The following is a 21,391-nucleotide window of genomic DNA, read 5'->3' as shown; positions in this document are numbered from 1 at the left end:
AACTTAAGTCCTTGGGGTTGGGGGAAACCACCTTTACCTGCTTAGAGCTACTAAAATCCTTAAAAGGTCCCATGACTCTTGACTCTTACAGCTTCATATTGGTGGAAGTGTTAAGGCAACTCCATGTAGTTAAAAGGGAGGTTTATTTTGTGGGGTAACTTACAAGTAAAAGGATAGGTTACAGGGTCCGGGAAAGGTGGATTGCAGTCCAGCTGTGTTCTTTGGAGAACTCTGCTCAGTCTACCTCCAGCATCCAGGATCTAGGAAACAAAAGAGCCTGCACATCCAGATCTCAGGCCTTCGGGGCTCCTGTCTTGGCCCCACCTCATAGGCATGACAGTTACCAGAAGCCTCAGTGGGGGGTCAAAGCTGGAACGGCTACCCACTACAGCTTTGTGTGATGATGTATTAATGCTTAGAACCACATACTTAGCACTTGTATGCTGCAAGGCACTGTATATATTCACAGGACTTAAAATACATCCTAATATGGAACAAAAGTTACTCCATTCGAAGACAGGAAAATATATTATACAGTATTATATTATGTATAGCCATACCTTAAAATATGTATGTATGTAATGTATACATGCACACATGCAGAAAAGGATGATATTAACAATTTAGCATGTTTGTTTTTCTTATGTATGCCTGTTTTCTAAGATGTTTACATACTTAATATATTGCTTTATAACATGTTATCCTATACAAACATATAAATGAAGGTGTATTGTGTAGTTTAGTCACAGCATGCCTCAGACCCTGCCTTACCAATTTCTACACATGCTAAAATTAATACAAAATCATTACCTATTTCAACCTTTGGTGGTCAAAGTGGTGGTATGCTCTATTGAATCTAGAGCATTATTCATGCCAGAAAACCACTCTGCCACCTAGCTACACCACCAGACTAACTTATGCTGTGGATATCTGTATGCTGTAAATGTTTTGCTCTGATTGGTTAATAAATAAAGTGCTGATTGGCCAGTAGTCAGGCAGGAAGTATAAGCGGGACAAAGAGAGAGGAGAATTCTGGGAACAGGAGGGCGACCAGCCCCTGCCATGAGAAGCAAGATGTAAATGCAGAACTGGGAAAAGGTACCAAGCCATGTAGCTAAACATAAATAAAAATTATGGGTTAATATAAGTGTAAGAGCTAGTCAGTAATAAGTTTGAGCAAATGGCCATACAGTTCGTAAATAATATAAGCCTCTGTGTGTTTAATTGGGTCTGAGCGGCTGTGGGCCCAAGCGGGACTGGAGAAAACTCCAGCTACAAACTTAAGCTTCTTTACAATATCTTTGTTTATTATAACTGTAAACTTGACCTAAGATTAATTGCACAGTTTTATTACACCTATGTTCTAGATATAGTTTCTCATACATCTCATCATTTTCTATATTCTTTCTTTCTCCACCTAGTTCCTCATTTGCTTTTCTTCCTGTAGTTTTCCCCCCATCATAGAACACATAAGACATCACTTTGTCCCAATATAATAGAACAAAGCATGCTCTAGAACAGCCCTGTACACCATATAGCAAGGGTAGAGATGGTATTTTCATGCACAGTAATAGCTCTAAGGTTGCATTGCTGGCATTCGGGATCAGACGTTAGTAATGTCTTCTCTACAAACAAAGGAGCTTCCTGTATTAAGAGCACGAAGTAGATAGGGTCAGGAAAAGGGTACTGCAGTGGGTCAGACATGGTAGACAGAAATGAGTCCGCAACCTTTTGAAAATGAAATGCAGATTACCTTAAAGAGTTTGCGGAGACTTTCCAGCTTCTTTTGAAAAGGTTGTAAAATGGAAGAAACGAAGGATGAAATCAGCGCATACATTTCTCTGAATTTTTCCTCTTACAATTTTCTTCCAAATCTGATATTCAGGTTTTTATCTTCAACTTTATTTAGTTATTGCTGTTTCATTACCTTTCATAGTGGCCATTAAACTTTAGTCTGTCCCACTGCAAATGTATTAGTGTGTGCTAAGAACTTGATGGTATTTCCTGCTTGTGGATTTTTCTAGAGTCTTCACTGAGGATGAAAGCCTTAAAGCTCAGTCCAGCAGTGCAGATGTGTTGTATTTGGGAGATAGGTTGACAAGAGGCGGGCTTGGTGGGTAATTTCAACAGGAAATTATTGGTGGGATTATTAAGGCCACTCCACATAGTTAAAAGGGAGGTTTATTAGTGGCGTAACTTACAAATGAAGGGATAGGTAGGTTGTAGGGTCTGGGGAAGACGTAGTGCAGTCTGGCGGTGTTCTCTGGAGAATTCTCCTCGGTCTACCTCTAGCGTCCAGGGTCCAGGAACCAAGAGAAGGCAGCGCATCCAGATCTCGGGTCTTCAGGACCCTCTCTTGGCCCCGCCTTGTAGGCGTGACAGTTACCGAAGCCTCAATGGGGCTTGGAACTTCCAGATCAAAGCTGGAATGGTTACCCACTACAGGAAATAATATGCCTGGGATATTAATGAGATAAACAACTTTGAGTGTATCTGTGAGTGTCCTTCCTGGGAGTATGAAGTGAGGAACCTCTCCTAAATGTGAGTGATACCATCTCACCACTGGTATACCAGACAAAATTAAAAAAAAAAAAAAAAAGGAAAAGGAGAAATTCATTCATCTCTCTGCTTTGTGACCATGGGTGCTATATGACCTGCTGCCATGCCTTCCCTATCAGGATGGATTATACCCTCAAACCTTGAGCCAAATAAACCTTCTCTTCTTCAAGTTGCTTTTGGTAGAGTGAGAAAATCAGTAGAAAGGATGACAGGAATTTCAGGAACTCCCATAGCAGAGATATGGGAGAGGCGGCTGGATGGCCTATTCAACAACCTTGGAAATCGACTCTCACCTGAAGTATCCTCCATTCAGAGTTGTAGGGAGATTAAGGCAGAGTGTGCTAACAGTTTGCATGGACCCTGGCTAGTTTTAGATAGCTTCTAAGTCAAGACTAAAAGAGATTTGCAGAACTTTTGTGCCTAAATTAAATTGAAAATAATAATAATAATAATAATAATAATAATAAAATTAAAAAAACAAGCAGCTTAAATTATTAAACAAAATACTCAGATCTTAAAAGCTGTATTTGCATTTTAATCACATATTGATGATAAAAAAAAGTTATCACACACCTCCCTCTCCCATCCTCTGCTTGAGGTGGCAGCATTTCTACTTCCCATCATGGTCCTTGACAAGCAGGTCATTATATTGTGGAAAGACATGGGAGTGAGGGACAAGCCTTAAAATACTGTGTGTTATGTTTTCCTTTCTACTAAAAACTCCAATTGGAAGAACACATGAAATTGCACAACAGGAAGGAAATAGCATTTTTATTAAGTTGTTAAATCCTTGAGGGAAAAATAAAAGGTGTCTTCGTTTCCACACAGCTGTTTCCTCCCTTCCACAGGAAGACATCCTTTCAGCCTAGTCAAATCTTTTGTGACATTAGCATCATGCCTGTGAATATTGGCTGTTGATTGAGGAAGTGAAGAACTGTTCATGTCATCCAAGCTGACGTTCACATTATGTAAAAGCTCTGTGCTGTGAAAGCAAATTTAAGCTTCTTTCTCAGAATCTTTCTTCTCCTCTCAATCTGCTTTCACATCCCTGCTTCTACAAGTTCATGTGTATGCACGTATTTCTGAGTATATGTTTTCTTGTGTAAACAACAGCTGTTTCCCATCAACATACCATGCTCTAGATCTGTGATGTGGGGTGTAGTCTTAAGGCTTGGATGGAAAGAGAGTAGTAGTGTTGATATTGTAGTTCACATTGTTGGAAGACCTTCCACCTCTTGAAGTTAGAGGAGAGGTGTTGTAGGGGATGTACTAATAAAAGACAGATGTCAGAGAGGTGGTAATGAACCACTACTCAAGAATATTCACATGTCTCAAACATGAACAGAAGACAGGAGGTGAAGTAAGTCTTTACAATTCAATACAATATAAGATGTATTATCATCAAATGGCCCAAACACCAATAGTGAAATAGTACTTAACAATGTAAAAATTAGTTCTCAACATCTGTCACATGTACTATGGTTCTCTGAGATACTGAGATCTTTCTATAATGAAAAATACTTAGCTGAGAATAACAAACAAACGCTTGTGTACTTACTGTTTTCTGAGTTCTTATTGTTTCTTTTATAAATAAGGAATGTGTATGTGATATATGAACTTCTCTCACTTGTTAATTATTTCCCTCAACTAACCAGCAGACAGAGTTATAAAAATTAACTTTCAAGTAGAGTTGACTAATTATATAAACAGACTACTAATATTTTAATGAGCATATGAAGCAAGATTTACATAATTCTTTCATAATAATAAATTTTACCTTAATTTGAACCCATGTATCAGATTGTGAAATTAATGCTGTGATAACTAGTTATCCAGTCCTGGTGAGATATGCTGCAAATATAAGCTTTCTAACAACCAGTAACAAACATATTTCTAGCTCAAAGTTTCAAAATGTGTGTAAATTTAATAAAAACCCACTACATAATAGAACTCTAATTTATTCATTAATCCATGCAACATTTACTAAATGGAGTCAAAAAATATAAGTTGGAAAAACATATACAGTATTATGTGTAAGTCAGTAGCATGGTGAGAGAAAGCATGAGTTAGATGATCTTGGAGAGACGTTTACAGCAAAGAAGAATTAGGTATAGGGCACGACGCAGGAAGACTAAGTAGGGAAGGTGGCTGGTGTGATTAAACAAAATAGCAGCCAGCTAGAGACTGAAAGGACAAAATCATGTTAGACATTTTGGAGCAGTGTAAGGATTTAGCTTCTATTTTCTGGGGCATTAGAAGCCATTAGAGAATTTTGAACCAGCATATTTTTGAAGGATAATTTTAGCAGGTGTGTTGAAAATAGACTAAGGCAGAGTAGAGTCTGCAACATGAAGACCATCTGGGGATTCACTGCAATAACCAGGAGAGTGTTGGCACAGGCCAAGCTGTTAAAACAATTTTTAAATTTATCCAAATCCTGGTTATATTCAATATGTATTATTTTCTAATAAATGGGTAAGAGGTGTGATAAGAAGTAGATAATGATAAATAATCAACTTAACACCTAGAAAATGAGGATCACTTAAACTGATGCAAGAGAAATAACAAGAAAATGTATGGAAACACCCTCCCCCGGCTCCTTTAAGTCAGAAATCAGTTTGATTCACTTAAGAGGTCTGTGAGTGGGTGCTGTGGAGAGCAGGGTGTGAGTTTTGGAGCAGGAAAATAGTGTGGATGGTGACTACAAATTGAGGAACATGAATCAACTGTACATAGGACTGAGTAGGACAATGGGAAGGAAAGATGATAGAAAAAAATACCATGGACACTAGAGTGTTTGAGCAAGGAGATGAAAAGGAGCATAAATGAGGTAGAAGGAAACCAGAAGGTGAGGTTCTCTGAAACTGAGTAGAGGTGTGTGAGGAGGGAATGCTTGGCTGTGATACGGTGCTGATCTTAGCAGCTGGAAATTGAGAGCCAAGGGTAGAATGGAGTGATTGGTGACTCAGTATCTTAGAAAAACTTGTTCCTATGGTGCCAGAATTGAAGCTTCTCTATAAGGGAAAACTCCTCCTCATAGTGGCTCTCCTTGTCATATGTTGTTTTGGATTCTGTTATATTCATTGTTTGCTTATTTTGGTAACATTTCCCTTCTGTATTCCTTGCTGTACCAGTGCATGACTACATCTCCTGTCATTTCCCATGCCCCACTCTGTTAAGCATTCCTTTACTGAGCCCACACTGGCTTCCATGATTGGTGGTTGATATTTTCTTGCTGACATGATGATACTATAATTGATAAGTTGAATTGCCTCCAGGGGACAAAACTCAACAAATAAATAAAACGACCTCATAGTAAAATTTTGGGACTGCATTGTGTATATATTTGAAAAGCCAGAGATACATTCTTTTCTTATAGGTGGCTAATCCACATGGCATGTGGCTCATCCACGCCAAGCATAGCATCACAATTACCCAAATTAGCACCTGCAGTAGCGTGAAGTAGATGAAGTGCAGGTGTGGAACATTGGACAATCAAGTGGCTCAAGTATTTAATCACCATGACAACAGCAGTAATTATGATCCTATTTGCTTTCTCTGACAACCCTAGAAAATCTACATAGCAAAAAAAATGTGAAATTAACATCTATCAAATACACCAAGAATATGCATGGGGAACCTGTATGTCTCCCTGACAGCTTTGAAGGAGTCCCACATCTTTGCATATCTGTAAATGTTTGACAGATGGAGGGTCACCTGAGTCCCCAGCCCTTTCTTTTCTTTTAAGCTAGAAAAAAAAAGGCAATGAAAACAGAACCAGGAATAAGTAAGACATTGAAACAGGAGATGAGAAATGATGTAGTCAAACGTGAAACTCTAAATCCCGTCTACCTCTCTGGCCACGGAAGGTACCACTCTTTTTCCTTCCAAGTGCCTAGACCATGATGTCTATAATTAATTGTCCTGTACTCACTGAACTTGGATAATCTCTTTACAAGCTCATGGTTTTAAACTTGGCCATGCTTAATCCTTTCCCTGAGTCTGTTTACTAGGATTCAATGTGGAATATGTTGAATATGTAGGCTATAATCTCAAAGGCAGTATTTTCTTTGAGTTCTTGGTGGCATCCTACAGTAGAACAGTTTAAAATTTCTCCATTTTTTTCCAGCATATTGCAAAATCAGGTTCTCAGTGGAGCATCAGAATCATGCGGTTGACTTGTTAAGTCAGGTGTCTGAGCCCCTCTCTCTGAGGTCCTAATTCAGTGATAGTGTGATGTATAAAAAGCCACAGATAAGCATTTCTAGTAAGTTTGTGTATAAAACTGAGGTCTCTGTCTGGGATGATACTTAGAGAAAAAATGCTAAAAGATATGATTCCACAAATAAGAATTATAGACAAGGAATGCCATCAACTAGAGGCCAGAGTTGTATTTACAAAGTCAGAGCTTGTCGCTCTAACAAGATCCCTAGTGAGTCATAGACACATTACAGTCCAGAAGCACCACTTTAGAGAAGTTGAAAGCTTCAGGGCAATTGAAATGTGGAGTAGATTCATGTTTATGCATAACCTGATAAGCCACCCTTTATCATATTCTTCCAGCTTGACCAGGAGTCATGCATAGCAACAGGGTTTAGCAAGCATGTTGTTAGGAGAAACATCTATCATCCATGAGGAGCTTCATTGCTTATAGCATTATTCAAGATGTAGGGAAGGTAGTGAGGAATGGGATGGGTGTCCTGATCTCAATAGAAATTAAAAACTCCCTAGCAGAAGTTGACCACAGTGTCTCAGCAAGGAATAATTCATATATATAGACTCAGCAAGATGGTTTTGCTGAGGCGGACCTGGCTGCCTTTGCCCCTGAAGGTTCAGCTAAGCAGCAGCTGAAGCAAAGTGGAAATCAAAATGTTCCATCCCCGTAGGGCCAATTAGCTTCCATTTCCAGTCAATTTAGAATGTTTTGGGAGGATTTGTTTGTTTGTTTGTTTGTTTGTTTGTTTGAAACAGGGCCTCACTATGTAGCATTGGCTGGCCTGGTATTTGCTTTAGACCAATTGACCTTGAACTCATAGAGATCTACCTGCCACTTCTTCCCAAATGTTGGGATTAAAGGTGTTCACCACAATGCTTAGCATTAGACTGTTTCTTAATGGAAGGGACATTGTCTTCTCAGGGGTAGATATTGTTTTGTATGAATTTGAGTTATCTCTATAGATTCAACGTCATGTGTTCAGAGAATTCTCTTCCAAAAAAAATCTTTCTACCTTTTCATGCAGGCCACACCATCCGTCTTCCAATAAGGGAACGTATGTGGAATCAAAGGAGGAATAGCATACACATAATATTATTGATTACCTTAAATAGTTCCAAGTATAACAGTTGAATTATTGTTGAATAAAGATGTTGAAGTTGCTTGAAATATTCTGTGAATTCTCTGTTGATATTCTATAAAGTTGGACAAATGTCCTCTCTAAATTATATTGTATATGTAGAAAAACCTTGATTGAATATATACACTGTCAGAACGGAGAAATAATTGAGCAAAGTCGATTACAAAATCAAGACAATACAAAACCAGTTACTGTCTCTACACTGAAAATGAATCATCCCAACAGAAAATTAAGAAAACTGCCCTATGCATCAGAGCATAACAAAAAAATAGAACACTTAATGGTTGGGCTAACCAGGGAAGTGAAGGTTTGCATAGTAAAAACTACAGTTTTCTGAACCCACATCAGAACTTCACATTGGACACCCAATGCATGCCTGGGATTAACCATTTTAAAGACCAAATGAAAAATGTTCTTAAAATATTTAAAAGAAACTTATTCAACTTAATTTGATTTTAAAGTGGTATTTAAAAACTCATAAAAGCTTAGAGAGTTAACTTCATTTGTAGTTAAAAAATTCACTGAATTCAGTTTGTTTGACTTGTTCAGCTTCTTCTGTAACACCTAGCAAAATTTTTGCTATTCTTTATTTTTGTACTTTATTGCTCTTTAATGGTCAAGCTTCTGAATATTTATTTTCCCAGGATGGATACTGTCATAGAAAAATGACAGTTGACTTTCATAATACATAGGTCCTTAGAAATCAAATAGTATATGCATGCATATTTATTTATGTATTTATTTATTTTTCCACGGGTTTGGATTTTATTACCCAAAAGAATTTATACTAGGTAATTTTAAAATCTGAAAATATATTATTAGTTTTCCATTTTATACATATCATTCTGGCAATTATGTAGGGAAAAGAGATGTGTTCACTAACCCCAGCACATGGGAATTGTACATCAAGTATCATAGAGGTGGCTCCGAGGATTCCTTAAGTACAATAAACCCCCCAATGACAGAATAAACAGTAATGGAGAGAGAAACCTAGCTGAGGCAGCTGCTACCTCCCTTTGCATGTGCTCTACCTACCTCTACTCTTTCTTAATTTACATTTTTTTCTTTTATTTTACTTACTAACTACAGTTTCCCTGCCCTCTTCTCCTCCCATTCCTCCCCCTACCCTGCCTCCTATCTACTCTTTTCCCTATCCACTCCTCCTCTGTATCCATTCAGAAAGGGTTAAACTTCCCATGGGCTTGAACAAAGTGTGGCACATCAAGTTGAGTCAGAACCCAGCTCCTCCCCCTGCATCATAGCTGGGTGAGATAATCCAGCATGGGGGACAGGTTCCCAAAAGCCAGCCAAGTGCCAGGGACAGGTCCTGATTTCACTGCTAGGAGTCTTATTAACAGATCAAGTTACACGACTGTCACACACATGCAGAGGTCCTAGGTCTGTCCCATGCAGGCTCCTTAACTGTCGGTTCAGAGTCCATGAGCTTCCATGAGCTCAGTTCAGTGGTAGAGCATTTGACTGCAATTTTTATTTAATAAGTCCTTCAATGACTGGTTTCTGGAGGCAACTTACCTGTGAAATAAAATCTCTCTATGCAATATGTTTACTAATTGTCATTTAGTGTAGTCACAAGAACCTCATGCTTTTTGTTGATTCTTTGAATGAATTTAAAAATGAGAAAATGGACTTAATTTTAGAGTTGCAATCACTCAGAATTCTTTGAAGAGTATTAGAAAATTGCATTTTTCTACAAATTCATCTATGACATTAAATATTGAAAATACTTTATATCATGTTACAAATTAAATCTGAAACTATCAGAGAAACAAGGGGGGAGTGAAATGTGTTTACATCCTATCATGCTGTTTACAATATAAACACAGTTTAGGTTCAAACAGAAATGTAAAATTATAGGAAAAGAATTAAAATCATTAGAAGATATGCTCACAGCAAATCAATCCACCACCATTTCTATTGCCTTTTCCTATGTCAATATGACAAAGAAATCTGTATATTATACATGACTTGACTGTTTCCACACTTGAGAGCCTGTCAAACCCTGCAGATAGGGCACCATGAGGAAGAGAAACAGGTCACAGGAGCACACATGCTCCCAGAGCAGCAGGAGGGCTTCTCAGGTATGGCCCCTGGGGACATCATCTCACCTTAGTCTTTATCTCAGTCTCAAGTGAAAAAAGTGTGAGGTGGGCACATGGCAAATTAAGTCTCCTCTCTCTCCTCTCTGTCTCCTGCCTTCCCCTGCTCCCCTTTCCTCTGTTTCCTGCTTGAAAAGACTGAGTTCTACATTCTTTCTTACGTTAGGAAAGATGAAGGCAAGAGAAGGATTGCGTTTCATCCACATTTCTACTTGCATTTGAGAATCATCAGTCTCGAAAATGTTATTTGATTTCAAACTGCATCAATGTGATAGTCTTGCAGTGTTAGGAAGGTGTGAGCCTTTCTCACTTTCATGTCTGCTAACTGGAGGTGCTGATGGTCACTTGGTCTCTCTGTCTTACCACCTTCTCCACTTGATCCAGTAAACAAATCCTACCTTTCCTCATTTGACCTCAGTAATATGACCTCCATTGCTCGCTTGCCTGTTAACATTTCCTTTTAACCAGCAAGAAATAGCCTTTGCCTTCTGACAGATTCTTAACAGTAACTGAAAATAAGCCATCCCTGTTTGCTGATTCTGCTTAGTCTTTTGTATAGATACAGCCATTTTCCTGTTGGCTTTCATATGCATCCATCTATCTATCTACCTGTCTGTCTGTCTGTCTATTATCTATCTATCTATCTATCTATCTATCTATCTATCTATCTATCTATCTATCTATCTATCTATCTCTACCTCTCTCTCTATCATCTATCTATCTATCTATCTATCTATCTATCTATCTATCTATCTATCTATCTATCTGTCTATCTATCTCCACCTCTCTCTCTATCATCTATCTATCTATCTATCTATCTATCTATCTATCTATCTATCACCTATCTATCTTTGACCATCTGTTTCTTTATATGACTTTGTGAGTGTATATACATGTGTGTGTTTATGTGCACCTGGAGGGCAAGAGATGACATGAGGTGTTTTCTGTCATTCTATGCATGTTCTTTAAGGAAGTATTTCTAGAGTTAATATTTTTCTGGCTGGGCTGGAATCCAGCAAGCAACAGTAATCCTCTTGTCTCTATTCTGTTAGACAGAAGGCTTAAAGTAGAGGGCATGCAAGAACCCCCCAGTTGCTGGATTGATTCTGGGAACTGAACCATGGTTTTTATGATTACAGAGCATTTTTAACTGCTGTTTCATCTTTCCAGCCTAAGTTTTATACTTTTATCCCAGTTTTAAAAACAACACATCTCTGTGTAAAAATAGTATGCATGACACTCACAATTTAATGAAAAATAACTTCCTTATAGGCTTAAATCTCCATGCAATACCCATGACATAGATAAAAAGTATTACTAAATAGCTATGTACCTCAATTCACACTATTAATGTATCATAATATCCCATCTTGCTGATTATAAGAATCTGGGAAATTTGCTAAAAAAAATCACAGAGCTAGTATGATTTGGAGTCAAGAATTTTAACATAGACCTTTGCCTTTAAAACCTATTTTATCTATTACTACGCAATGATGTTTTCCAAACTTAGCGTCTTTAAAAAATAAACATCTATGATTGCATAGGTGCTTTTGGTCAAGCTCCAGACCCACAGGGAGGTCCTTCACTAAGTCTGCTAGGACTGTGATGAAAGAGTTGTCATGACCACAGCATTAAGGAGGCATACACTTCCAAGTTTACGTGGATCACTGTCAGCCAGTTTTTCTTTGTGGTTATAACTGTATGTTCTTCAGTGACTTGATTGCTATCAGCCGTGGGCCACTCGTACTTCCTAAGAGCTACCCATAGCTCCTGGCCCTGTGTGTGTCCCAATGTACCTAAACTGCTCTATCAGAGTCATCAGGGAAAGAGGGAAACTTGCTAAGATAGTCACTCAAAGGTCATGTAACATGTCCACTGTAAATCTCTCCATGTAAATACAGCTTCCTATCACTTTGCCACCTCTTTTTCTTTTAGAGGCAAGTGACAGGCTCTACCCTCACAGAGCACCATACACACAGAAAGCAAGACTTAGGCCTCACAGTGACTAGATTGCCCAGGTTAAAGACTTTTCAGCTCCTCGGAACATAGGACCGATTTTACACTGCACACTCCTTGCTCTACCCCAGCAAGAGAAGGCATCACTGTTGCTCCATGGGGTAAGTTCTCATACCTCACTGCCACGCAGATTTCAACTATTGAGTCCTCAATGCCCACTGGCTTATGGGATGAAATTGGCCCTAGGGTCAGGTCATTCATAAGTGCATCCTAGTATTCTCCAACATCTTATTTCAGTCATTTTCATTTTAATCACTTAAAATTTTGTTAGGAAAATGTAAGAGCATGGAGCATCATAAAGTGGATTTTTATATCAACAATTTTTATAGAGAGTTTCCAGATATTTGAAACATAAGTTCAAAGGTTTTCATAGTTAAGAATCTGTTCATATGTTTCTAAGGCAGTAGCAATGTAGAGGGGCAGAGGAATAAGTGGCAAAGAAGACGACTTGGATGTGAGATCTGTATCTTCTAGTTGGATCACCTTAGATTTCATTTCTTAGGACAGAGAGAGGTTGAGAGAGCAGAGGGGCTCTCTTCTCTGTCTTTCTCTCTCCTTTCCTTCCTCCTCCTTTGATCCCCTTCTAACACACACACACACACACACACACACACACACAGAGATAAATGAATATACACAGATGCATAGATATACACACATATATATACACACGGAGAGATACACACAGATGTAGACATGCAGAGATATACACACATATACACAGATACACACACAGAGAAACACACACACATACACAGATATACACACACACATACACACAGATAGATACACACACAGAAACACACACAGAGATACACTTACAAAGATATACATAGATACACACATATACACAGATAGACACAAAGAGATACACACACATATACAGATACACACAGAGATAGATACACACACATAAACACACACAGAGATACACACACTTACAAAGACATACATACACACATACAGATACACACATGTACACAGATACACACATGCACACACACACACACACTTAAATGCTAAGTTTCTTACCGGTTCTAGATTTTCATGACTAAATTCCTCATTAGATAAATGAAAATTGAGCAAGTATGCATAATTTGCATGAGACTGCATACTGCTTATTTATTTACTTAATACTTAATTTATAAGTAAAGTATACATTATTTGCTGACTAAATATCAAGGTTGCTGTATTAGTTTCAAAAGAAAAAGCTCAGGAGGAAAAAAAAGTCTCTATTTGTAAACTTTTGTACATGGAATTTTACCAAATGCTTGACACATTAGCTATTAAATATCAAGAAGTTAAAATAAGTATATAAAATATATTATACCCTAAGAAGTCTGCACATTTTAGTGAATTATTTTGTCATGATTTTTTGCTCTTTTAATATATATATATATATATATATATATATATATATAATTTAAATTTCAGCAAAAACATAATTTTGCAAAACATCGTGCTTTTTTATATGAGTTTTCACATATCTACTATTTAACGGGCAGGCACCATTATTCATCCTTAGAAAGAATGACAAGCTGCTAATAGCCTCTTAGTATTTAAATCAAAATTCAAGTAAAAATTGTATTAAAACTTTTTAATGAAGTTTCTAGAAACAGGTATGCTTCGTCCCACAAAGCAGTGTCTTGTGTAGATACGGTAAGTGCAAGCACCTAACTGACCTATAGAACTTGTCTCTAAACCAAGAAGGGAGAAAATCAGATGACAGTTTCTGTGAGCATCCTAGAAAGATGTAGGACAAAAGATCCATGTATAAGAAGAATCTTGTTTTAGTCTACTGATCTTGGAATCCAGTTCCTGTTTCTCTGTTTTTGTTTTTCCAATAGAATAAGATGTGCAAGAAAGCAAAATGTTCTGTGGTTTTACAGTGTACCATTTTTCCAAGTGGGTAAAACTAGGGAAACATTACTGGGGAAGCTGAAGGAATTCATAGTGTTTGGACACCTTTGGGTAATTAATTGATCATGGCATCGTCTAAGAGGCTGTATGTAATACATGTATTTAAAGTTTGGAATGAGCCCAATCAGTCCATTATTCCCTCTCTCTCTACAATATACTTTTTAAGCTTCACAAAATTAGGTTAATTAGAAACATAAAGGTCCTCCCCTCCATGCTGAGGCTTCCTCAATAATTTTAGAGAGTGATCCATTTGCATTGCAACCGGTTATTTAAGGAAATTAAATGACTTGCAAAGGAACAGGAGATATCTGGTTGTGAACCACTGTACTTCCAAATCCACTGTCTCCGTATTGCATTTATACATGTATATTATGTGTCCCAACTGAATATCTCTTGTCACCAAATGAAACCTCCAGTTCTGGAATGAGTTACATCTAACAGAGTTGTTGGTCAGAGGGGCCCCATGGTAATCTCTAAACAATCCAGGCTATTGCCAAGGCCATTGGTTTCTCTCTAAAAACAGATAAGGCCCCCCATTTCTGAAGACAAAAACTTATACTATTCATTGAACATGGAGAAACTGAGCTGGTGCCTACCTAGAGCCTTCATCCTATTGATTCATGATTATTGTGCTTTGCATGTTGCCACACGAGAAAGGTAAACAACAATCCAGCTACAAACCCTCTCATCTACAATGGTGGCCTGCCTGTAAGATAGGCTGGTACAATGGTGGCACAAAGCTTATAGGAGTAACCAACCCAATATTGTATTGAATTTAAGGACCATGCCATGAAATGGAGTCCTTTCCCAACACTACTTAGGTGGCCCAGAGCCTGAGACTGGATAGGCCAGAGACCTAGGGAAAAACCAAATGCTATTGTTCTGCTAAAGGGATGTAGCAATTAAATGATTCCTAATGACATTCTGCTATACTCCTCAGTATCTTGCTCAGCCGTCATCAGAGAAGCTTCCTTCTGCAGGGGATAGGAACAAATACAGAGACCCTTAGCTGGACAATGTTCAGGGAGTGAAAGACCTTGGAAAACTCCATCCAAAATGGGATGTCTCCGTCATATCTCTCTCCTCAGGGTTCAGGAAACCCTGCAGAAGAGGAGGTGGAAAGCTTGTAGCAGCCAGAAGGGATGGATGACACCAAGGAAATAAGACCTTCTAAACACAGCAGGGCTGGCATACATATGAACTCATAGAGACTGTAGCAGTATGCATTGGGCCTGCAAGATTCTGAGTCAGATGGGGTTGCAATGATGAGAGGGGAAGTGGACACATGCTTCCATACCTACCCCAGAAGCTGTCTCCAAATGCTAACCACTTTCAAAGGAAAGATTACTTTTCTTTGATGGAGTCTCACTGGGTTTACAAAACATTCCTAAAGGCAGGCCCCATGTCTGGATGTAGATGGCCAACACAAAATAAACTCAGTAGCATTTTTGGAAGTTCTTTGTCTCATAATGCTTTGAAAGAACTTTATTGTTGTTGTTATTGTTATTATTATTACTATTATTATTTACCTTACATGTCTTTTGAGTATATATTATGGTTTCTAGTTTGTGTTTTTTTATGGAATTCCTGTGTGTGTGAACATGTGTATCTCTGTGTCTCCATGTGTTTCTTGAACTTTCTTTTTGGCTCTTTTGCTTCTGTTTGCTTGTATGGTCCTATTTGAGTTTGTTTTCTTTATATTTTATTATTGTTTTTAGATGCCTGTTTGCTTTCTAAGGAGAGAGAGAAAGAAAGGTTATGAGTTTGAATGAGAGATGGGATGTGAGGAGGATCTGGGAGGAGTTAGGGGAGGGGAAACCACATACATTGTATGAAAAAAATCTATTTTCAATAATAGAAAAAAACACTATGTACCAAAAAAAGGAATTGAAAAGAAAAAAAAAATCATTGTCCAACCCTGATACGGCAACAATAAGATAAAAAGAAAAGAATACCATTCTTTCCTCAAGATTTTGTCTCATAAATTTATTGTCTGTTAGCAAACATGCTATTCTTTTAAGAATATTTGAAAACGTGTAACCTCTTGGAGAAAAAGAATAAGTGGATATTTGTTTTTTTAAATATTAAACACAAAAGAATAAGTGGATATTTCTTTTTAAAAAAATTAAATACATCTGTTTAAAGACAAAAGATCTTTTCAAAGCAGAAGCACACACTCTAGTATTTGAGGACGATGGAGATGTCTGGCCATCATTCTCAGGGCTAACACCACTACAATCTTAACTGCGTGGGAGTGTCTATTGGTGTTATTCTGCTCTTGTTGCTGTGCAGGTGGGAAAACATGAATGTGCTTCAATGATAAACATATGGTTTAGGGTAGAAACTCCTGTCCAGTTATTGCCATAATTCTACAGAAGAGAGAAAAAGAAGATAATATCTAGAATTTAGGAACGTGTGATGAATATGCACATCAACAAAACAGGTCCACTTTACAAAGAAAAGCAATTCCTTTCAAAATTTCCTAGGCTAAGATAAAGCATATCAATAGTGTTGTTAGGAAATATTTTATATTCTACCTTAATGTTATTAAAGTACAGGGGAAAAATCAAATGATGATGCAATCTTATTTTGTAGCTATGTAATGGTATATAATGTTTAGGCCAATTTCCTGCCTTACTAAAATGTGATTGATAAATCTGACATTTTATTTTTCAAGCCCAGCTTCATGTTTGTGGGTTACATATGATCTGCATCCTGTCCCAGGGCAAGGAATTATCTAAATATTTCCATTTTCTTCTAGCATTTAGAAGAGCTCATCTTTATTTTCATAGCCATATTTTTTTTCTATATGCTGTTCAAACAATATGATATAGCAGAAAGCGACTACTCTGAGCTGTAATCCATTCTTGATTGGCAGGAAGATCATTACTGTGTGGGGAAAAAGAAATCTGAGTCGCATTGCTGCTGTGAGCTTTCAATTTGTAAACTATGTGGAATCTTTTTCAGAGAAGAAATGTTAGAGGCATGCTCTCTTTTCCATATTTATTCAAGAGCTGCTTTTAAAAAAGAAGAAACTAAGCATTAAGATGTAAAATCATAAGAGCTTGTCACTGCAGTCAAGTGCTTCAGACTTATCTTAGAGATGAGTGGCTACTGCTGTGTGTCTACATGGTAGCATTAAGATTTGTGTTTTATGAATTTACTCTGACATGTAAGAACAAGATGCATTTCTCACTGTGGGAAGTCCTGATGTTCCTTTAGTTTTTTATCCCATTCCTCCTCTCTTTCATTGTTAAGATCTCTCTTTTCATATCAGAATTCTCACTGAGTGGGTTTGGTATCCCGCTCTGCTGTTACAGTTATTTCCTTTGTTCAGGATAAAATGTTCAATGATAAATCCTGAGAGAAGTGATGGACAGGGAACAGGAGAGACTCAATGCTGCTAAAGAGAAACATGGGTACAAGTATCTGAAACTCTACCCCCTGCCTGCATCATCTCCAAACACCATTGACAAATTGCATAATGAAGATAGATATTTACAGCTTTAGGGGCCAAGAAAAATAACTTGGTGATGCTTAGTACAATATTGAATGTGCTCTGCCTTGGCAGAAATGTGTGAGCCAGCTGGGTTTAAAAGCATAGTTCTTGCTAAAGAATGCTTTTGAGTAAAGCCTGGTTAAAAATAGCTGTGTTTGGTTTGCAGGTACAATTCTGGTGGACAACATGTTGATTAAGGGGACTGCTGGAGGACCAGACCCCACCATAGAGCTCTCTTTAAAGGACAACGTGGACTACTGGGTGTTGTTGGACCCTGTTAAACAGATGCTTTTCCTGAACAGTACCGGAAGAGTTCTGGATAGAGACGTCAGTGACTTTATTTTTTTCCTCTGTCCCTGTGCCGTAGCTTTAGTATAATTTAAATGTCCATATGCACTATCTATATGGTATTAAATTTTAGCCATATAATTAGATTTTGTTTACTAGACATAGCAACAAAAGAAAATGTAACTCCTTGGAATAAGAATGAGAAAGGGAGGAGGCATCTGTGTCTGGGGGAATCATTTTAATACTCAAGAATTTTGTCCTAGTTCTGAACGAAAGAACACACTACAAAGAATAAAGAGATGATGACTTTGGCCCAGGAGGGCTATTACATAGAACCCCATTTTTCCCCAACAATGTGAAAGTGAGGGTGCTATTTGGCTTCTGGCTGGGGAGGTAGAAGTTGGTGTGTGCCATCTCATTTAGCTACTAGCAGTTAGAGCTGGAAGGAGGAGGCTGAGCATCATGTTTATAAGGCTGATAAAAACCACATGTAAACCAGAGTCCTGGCAGCATCCTTATTCAGTCATTATCAGGCAATGTGGCAGAAGCATTTCATAAAGAACAGCTGAACTGCCAAAGCTGTTCAATCTATCAGTTCTAGAGAAGTTGACAAAGTATTGAAAAGATTGGTGTCCTGTCTCAACCACAAGTATCCCTCCCTACCTTTCTTGGGGACAAAGAAGTGAGGGGAGTACACTGGACTCTGGGGAAACTGAAGTAGTGCAGAGAAGTGTTCACACCTCAGAGTACAAAACCCAAACCTCGGAGGCTGCAGAGCTAAAGCAGAGCTGTTGGGCATTGCTGTGTGGCCACATCCCAGCAGGATAGTGAGTACATGACCCCTTCATCCTACATGGATCCCGCACACAGTCTATAATGGCTCTCTCTACTTGCCTTTTACTCTGATCACTATTTCCCTTAGGATATTTGGCTCTTGGATTCTTGGGAATCACGTCCTCACCTGCAGCATTGCTTTTAGGGCTGCATTTGTCACAGTGGAAGTCTTTCTGTCTACAGTCTTCCTACACACCCACCTGTACTGAGTCATTCACAAACTGCTGCTGACAGGCAGCGAAATAAGTCATGGCTTCCTTTCCACTCCTAGACATAAACTGATATGTGTCCCTATGGAATTTTCAAACTCCCCCAGCATTCTTTATCTCTCCCTCCCCTTCTTCCCCAGTTAAACTCCCTCCCCATTTTCTTCCTTTCCCTCTTCACACCACCTGATTCCTACTATATTCTCCACACCTCCCAGAGCTCCTTTTCCCCTCTCCCCCATGCTCTCTTTCTTCTTTCCTGACTTCTATGATGACTTCATGTTATAGAGATGCACATCTAAAGATTCAGAGCTAAGATCCACACATAAGAGAGAACATGCAGTCTTTGTCTTTTGGGGTCTGGGTTACTTTACTGTATAATGTTCTCCAGTTCCATCTATTTACCTGCAAATTTCATGTTTTCATTTTCTTTACAACTAAATAGAATTCAGTCTTGCATATGTACCAGGTTCATTATTCACTCATCAGTCAAAGGCATCTGCAATTTTCATTTTCTAACCTTTGTGAATAAAGCAAGCATCTCTACAATAAGAAGTTGAGTCCTCAATGAATAGGCCAAGAATGGGTGTAGATGGGTCACGCCATAGATTTATCTTTAGCTTATAGAGAATCCCCCAACACACACACACACACACACACACACACACACACACACACACACATTGATTTCTATAATAGCTGGACCAGTTTGCAATCCCACCAACCGTGAATGAGGAATCTCCTTTCCCTGTACACTCATAGGCATTTATTGTCAGTTGTTTTGTTGATCTGAGACATTTTCACTGGCATAAGATGAAATTGCAATTAGTGCGTGTTTCCCTAATTGCTAAAGATGTTGAAATTCAGATATGCCTCAGCAATTTCTATCTCTTCTTGTTAGAATTATCTGTTGATATCTGTAGCCCATTTTTTAGTTGGGCTACTTGTTCTCTTGATTTTTTTTTATAGATACTAATCTTCCATCAGATGAACAGGTGCAATCTATGGGCTTCTTCTTTGGTTGATTGATTTTTAGTTTTATTTCTCTTTTTATAAATGACATTATTTGTCAAATTGTGTCCTTATTTCCTGAAAAAAAAATGGAGTCCTATACAGAAAGTCCTTTTCTACTCCTATACCTTCTAGGATATTGCTTGCGTATATTTTCTTCTTGAAGTTTTAGCATTGCAAGTTTCACACTGGGGTCTTTGATTTATGTGAAGGTGATTTTTGTATCAGTGAATGATATGGGTCTAATTTTATTCTTCTGCAAGTGAACATCCAATTTTCCCAGCACAATCTGGTTGAAGATGCTGTCTTTCCTACAGTGTATATTTTTGGCATCTCTGTGAAACATGAGATGGCCGTAGTTAAGGGAACTCCTGTTTTGGTCTTTCATTCACTCTCTCCCATTGTTTTACTTTCCTATTTTTGTGATGGTGCCATGTTGTGTTTACTACTATAACTTCGGAATGTAGCTGTCATCTGGTGTGGCAATCACTCTAGTATCATTTTTTTTTTTTTGTCCAGAATTGCTACAGTTCTCTGGGGCCTTTTGCTCTTCCATATGAATTCTCATATATCTTTCCTATTTCCTTGAAGAATGGTGTGTGTATTAATTTTGATTGCATTGAATCTTTACATTTATTTTGGTAGGAAGATTATTTTACAACATTCTACCAATCCATGAACACTAGCAATCCTTCCTTGTTTTCCTCAATCTCTGTCTTCAGAGACTTAAACTTTTTATCATAGAGGCCTTTTACCTCATTGGTTATGTTTATTCATAGATATTTTTTGAAGCTGTTGTTAGATGAAAGTGTTCTCATGATCTCTTTTTCTCAGAATGTTTGTTATTGATATGTTTTAAAAAAGGCTACAGATTTTTATAAGTTGATGTTTTATCTTGACGCTTTGCTAAAATTCTTAATTATCTTTAGAAGTTTTATGGTAGAACTTTTGGGATTTCATCCCTGATATCATAATCCGCAAATAAGGTGAGGTAACTGAGATGCAGCAAAAACACATGCATGTGATGACATGGCTTTTCTCTTGGCCTGGAGGGTGGGTGGGTGGTAAGGGATTAGGGTCTTCTGTCAAACTATGTAAGAAATCATGTGGCTATGACTCCCACAAGGGTCTGAAGTGGCAGTGTGAGGTAAAGGTCTTGGGTCAGATTAACCAGTGGCTATTCTTAACAATATTCCTTGTCAACATTTTCCACTAAAAATTGTGGAATAAGTATTTGAACATGGTTTGAGTGCCTGTTTATCACAATGAGATTACATTTATTATGATGCTGCCCAGTATATGTGTGTATATATATATATATATACATATATATACATATATAATATATTAAATTTTAATTAATTTAGAATGCATCCCTATTCAAAATGTAAATACTGACAAAGCACACATTATAAATGAGTGAATTTTTTTTTTGTTTTGTTTTTTTTTGTTTTTTTTTTTTGTTTTTTGTTTTTCGAGACAGGGTTTCTCTGTGTAGCTTTGCGCCTTTCCTGGAACTCACTTGGTAGTCCAGGCTGGCCTCGAACTCACAGAGATCTGCCTGGCTCTGCCTCCCGAGTGCTGGGA

At 37.9% G+C, this 21,391-nt stretch overlaps 1 protein-coding gene across 8 annotated transcripts in view; it reads left to right on the top strand.

Annotated features, from left to right (window-relative positions):
- Pcdh15 (protocadherin related 15) overlaps window positions 1–21,391 on the top strand; it is a 623,956-nt gene that overhangs the window by 172,837 nt on the left and 429,728 nt on the right. For all 8 annotated transcript variants that reach the window (XM_059244010.1, XM_059244012.1, XM_059244013.1 and 5 more), the window contains one exon: window positions 17,632–17,792. In XM_059244010.1, the coding sequence (XP_059099993.1) occupies window positions 17,632–17,792 (161 nt within the window). The remainder of the gene's footprint in view (window positions 1–17,631; window positions 17,793–21,391) is intronic.

Source organism: Peromyscus eremicus, chromosome 16_21, assembly GCF_949786415.1.
Source record: "Peromyscus eremicus chromosome 16_21, PerEre_H2_v1, whole genome shotgun sequence".
In the NCBI taxonomy this organism is placed as follows: Eukaryota; Metazoa; Chordata; class Mammalia; order Rodentia; family Cricetidae; genus Peromyscus; species Peromyscus eremicus.
The sequence above is the reverse complement of the archived record's forward strand: the minus strand, read 5'-3'. Positions and strand labels throughout refer to the sequence as shown.